The 4,262-nt window shown below is 37.8% G+C and overlaps 1 protein-coding gene across 1 annotated transcript; it reads right to left on the bottom strand.

Moving 5' to 3' along the window:
* Positions 1 to 1,266: 1,266 nt before the first annotated feature.
* Positions 1,267 to 3,029, bottom strand: LOC106337389. The gene has a single exon (XM_013776486.1). It carries the CDS (start codon positions 2,841 to 2,843, stop codon positions 1,500 to 1,502), a length of 1,344 nt encoding a protein of 447 aa, XP_013631940.1. The 5' UTR covers positions 2,844 to 3,029; the 3' UTR covers positions 1,267 to 1,499.
* Positions 3,030 to 4,262: the final 1,233 nt, after the last annotated feature.

The following is a 4,262-nucleotide window of genomic DNA, read 5'->3' on the forward strand; positions in this document are numbered from 1 at the left end:
TTGAATAACAGCGGATTTGTCATTTTAATACAAATCACTTGAAACTCTTAGTTGAATACACCCCCTAAATGATAAATCATTCAATGGAGTTTTACACAGTAAACACGGAAAGAAAAAGGTCAATAGTTCAACGAAACTGTTTGTTTTAATTAGACAAACCAATTGAGCGAAGTTTTGACCATTGTAGTACATAATTATATCACTAATGTGCTAAAAATGGCATAGTAGTAACCAGTGACTGTAATGAGTGGAGCGGTGATATAAAGTTTCAACTAAATCAAGTGATTAGATTATGAGCTTTCTTTTTCATGCCACCCTTTGAGCCTTGAATGATAATTGGCGCGATATTGACAAAATCCGATTCCAACAATGAGTATCGTGATGGCATTATTGTATTGTTACATAATAGTTTCAATAATCGAAAAAGAAAGACGTTTTCCAAAAAGTTTTCTTGTTAAGATAAAACTCAAAAGTAAAACTTTTACTCTAAAAGTGGTGGCGAAATTGACTTTAACCAGCTCAAAAGACCCAAATAATCACATGCTACTTAATAAAAATAATTAAATTTTCTAATTATGAACATGTGATATCATCATAACCTTAATTGTTTTCTTAAAGCCTCCTTTCCTAGACTGATTAATCGGCGGAGTCATAGGTTATCGTGGTATGTCACTAAAGTTCGGCTTTAAAATTCTTTTTCCTAAATCTTCACAATTATGCATTATCTCCGGTTTCTAATTAGGTAAAGAGAAACACTGTAGAGCACCATCGTAAAAATAATATAAGAAAAGTTTATAGATAAGTTCTAGGAATCGATTCTAATTTTTTGTAACAGTATTCAACCTTTTCCAAAAGATTATGGCATTTTCTGAAAAACGAAATGTAAATGAATTCTTACTAGTGAAGGAAATTCTCATAAAAGTATTGCCGACTGTAACTTTAAATGTATCGTTTGAGAAGATAACCGTAAAAATTTTTTGACCGAAGATAACCCTAATTTGAAGCTTTTAACAAATCAGGTTAACAACGTCTTCAACCCTATTATATTTTCAACTTTAAAAAAAAATTAGATTAAAAAATATTTTAATGGTATTTTATTTTTCACTATCTAATAGAATAAAAAAATAGATTTGTTAAGTTTTTTTTTTTGAACAAAATGTTTTTTTTTTCATTACTCATACATACCACTAACAAAGATAAATTAGACACAAGATAGATGTATACATCCTTGACAAAGAAAAAACGATACGAAATATATCCCTAGTATAAATAATGAAAATAGTGCATTAATACTCTTATTTCCCGGTTTTTATATGATTATCTGAAGAAGACCAAATCAATAATGAATACAGAACGTGGACATAAATAAACATCCGAAAAAAATAAAATATAAGAAGATAACAAATATCAAATGTGTACAAAAATCTATAAACGAAAAATCTCTCTATTTTTGTTTTAGGTTTACTCTTTTAAAAATTCCCAAAATATAATAATGCTAACTAACAGTAACTATAAACAGAAGAATCTAACACAGACGAACAAATACGTTTCATAATAGTCGCCGTAATGTCAAAATGATTACTATTACCGCGTTGAATTATATCACGACTCTTTATCGACGACGAAGCCACCGTTGAGTTTCTCGTCCTCAACTCAGCGAGCGAACTCGCTTCCGCAATCACCTCACTCGGACCAACCACTTCAAATCCTTTCGTCATATGAACATTCCCAACGAGTTGACTCAGGACTCCCGATTCCGACACCAAGCTCCTTTTCTTATGCTGCTGCTGCTGAATAGTCGCTCTCGCGATCTCAGTGTGCATGGCGCTCGATAACCGCCTGATCCCTTTCGCTCCACCGATGATAACCGCCGGGTTGATCTTGTTACTGTGTTTAGAGAAGAAGAGGATTGATTCGGGGCTCCGGTTACGAATCCGGGTCAACGGGTCGCCGAGGATTAATGAGGTCTTCGCGTCAACGAGCATCACGCGCTTGAAGTTGCGCCTGACTCGTCCGAGGAGCATTGGGTAACAGGCCCATCTCCTTAAGGCTATCGGGACGTGGTCCATGAACCCAGACAGCGAGTTCTCCGGGTCCAGCTCGGCCACGTCGAAGCCCACGATCGAACCGTGAGTCAACTCGTCTGACTCGGTTTCGTTATTAGCTCGGTGTGTTTTCTTCCCCCAGATAGGCTCAGACGTGTCCTTCTTCGATTGGTTCTTCGTAAACCGGGTTAGATTAAATCCCCAAACCGAGTCGGTTTCGGTTTGATTCGAGTTCCGGTACAGATTAACGAGTTTCGAGAACGAGCTGTTCTCTTCTTCGATCAATGCATTGAATCTATGAGAATTGAAGAGCAAAACGACGTCGGATCGGGAAGTGACTCCGGAACGGTGAAGCAACCTCATGAAGAGGCGGAGATCTTGCTCCGTCGTATCGGAAGCGATGTGAGCGACGATCAGATCGTGCATGCTCTTGGTTCCTCTCAGGAACAGAGTACCCATCCCCTGGAGAGCGAAGCGGTTGGAACGACGGCGAGCTCCGGCGACGTCGCGAGTGAGGAGAAATCGACGGGGAGAAACGGCGGGGAAGCCGGAGGAAGGTTCGAAGGTGGAGAGAGTGAAGAGGAAGAGGGTGAGGAGAAGGAGGAGGATGCAGATGGAGATTGTGGATTGGGCTTTGGAGAGGAGGAGACGGGAAGATCTGGTGCGGAAGAGAGTCGTTGCCGGAGAAGAAGAAGAAGAAGGAGAGTCGTCGTTGTTGTGGTCAGGGAAGAAGACGAAGAGGAAACCCATTCCTCTTCCACTGTTCTTAGTCTCTTTCGTTGATGATATCAAACCCATTCCCTCTCTTCTCTATCACTACGAGTTTCTCTGGTTAGTGGTGAGGAAAGAGCATTCGCTTTCTCTTTCGGCTTTCTTCTCGAATTTGCCTTTTAACAGATTTCTTTTTAATCTGTATAATTTATTTATCTACGATGGGCCGGGTCGGGTCCTCCCGGGTCAGATACTTGTTTAGAAAGAAACAAAATTGTTGGTGGAATAATCAGGAGATGTTGATTAATCTGATTTGGAATCCCTAGTTTTAAATTTAATAACTAGGATAGTATTCGCGCTTAAAAGCACGGAGTTACGTTTTTTTAATTTTTAGTTTGGTTCTAGTTCAGTTATAGTTTTTGATTTCAGTTCAAAAATATAGGAACCATTCAAATAACTTTGTGAGAAATCTAATAAAATTTTGAGTTAAATTTAAATGCGTGAATCTAAATATGGAATTTTCGATTTTGATTTTGGATTAGGTTGTTATATTTTCAATAGTTTGAAAAAGTATTTACATACTTATATGAGCGATATTTAGTTTTGTATTTTCTTGGTGTTTTGTCGGCCTCAGAAAAGTGGTTAGTAGAATTTTGTATGATAGCGTTATTATCTTGCCTAGACAAATAAGTTATCTTTTTTTTTGAGCAACGCCCAGACAAATAACTGGTATAAGATCACGATTTATAAAAATAGAGTTAGTTCTAAAGATATAGTTTTTGGCTCCTGATAAAAAATATTACAAAACCAAATTGTGTTAGAAATCAATGATAACACAAGTAAACACTACAAAACGTAAGAACCGAAACAAGTGTAGTTAGTGAGGTGTTGGTTTGGAAAAGAAACATACGCGGTGGTTTCTTGACCAACACCTTGAGACCCTGGTGCTCTATAATATTCTGGCTGGCTTACCAGCAAGTTGTTGAGTCCTCCTGAGGCCACCAGTTGCACCTAAGAATGCCTTGAACTGAGCATCCATCATACTGAACCTTGTTGGGAAGCCAAAGACAAACGCATCAGCTTCGGCAAGGTCGTTGGAGGTGATAAGAGGAGCATCACTCTTTGGCGGTGCACTCATTTTAGAGAGCAGATCTTCTTGGAGCGTCCCTGGTACCTGTCAAGAACAAACTCTTAGCTCGATGCTTCTGTATGAGTGTCTTCTTGTTTCTTTGAGAGGATGCAACTTAAATTTAAGATAGCTGAAAACATGAATCTGAGATGATAAGTGTTATATTACTCAAAAGATTATCACATAGCCTAAAGAATGGTGGCAGATAAAGACATTCACAAGTAAATAAAAATATAGAGATATATTTCCTCTTTCATTCAGACATAAGAACTTATTTCTAACTTCGACACCTATTCTGTTTCAATGATTTCATTATCAGTTTATGTGTCTCATTGTAGCCTAGAATTGTCAGATATGCTCCATAGAAAAGCCAGTAA

This window comes from Brassica oleracea, chromosome C4 (genome assembly GCF_000695525.1).
Source record: "Brassica oleracea var. oleracea cultivar TO1000 chromosome C4, BOL, whole genome shotgun sequence".
NCBI lineage: Eukaryota > Viridiplantae > Streptophyta > Magnoliopsida > Brassicales > Brassicaceae > Brassica > Brassica oleracea.

What these genes read in the sequence shown, in the direction of transcription:
- LOC106337389 (XM_013776486.1), bottom strand. Translation starts at nt 2,843, where the DNA reads ATGGGTTTGATATCATCAACGAAAGAGACTAAGAACAGTGGAAGAGGA.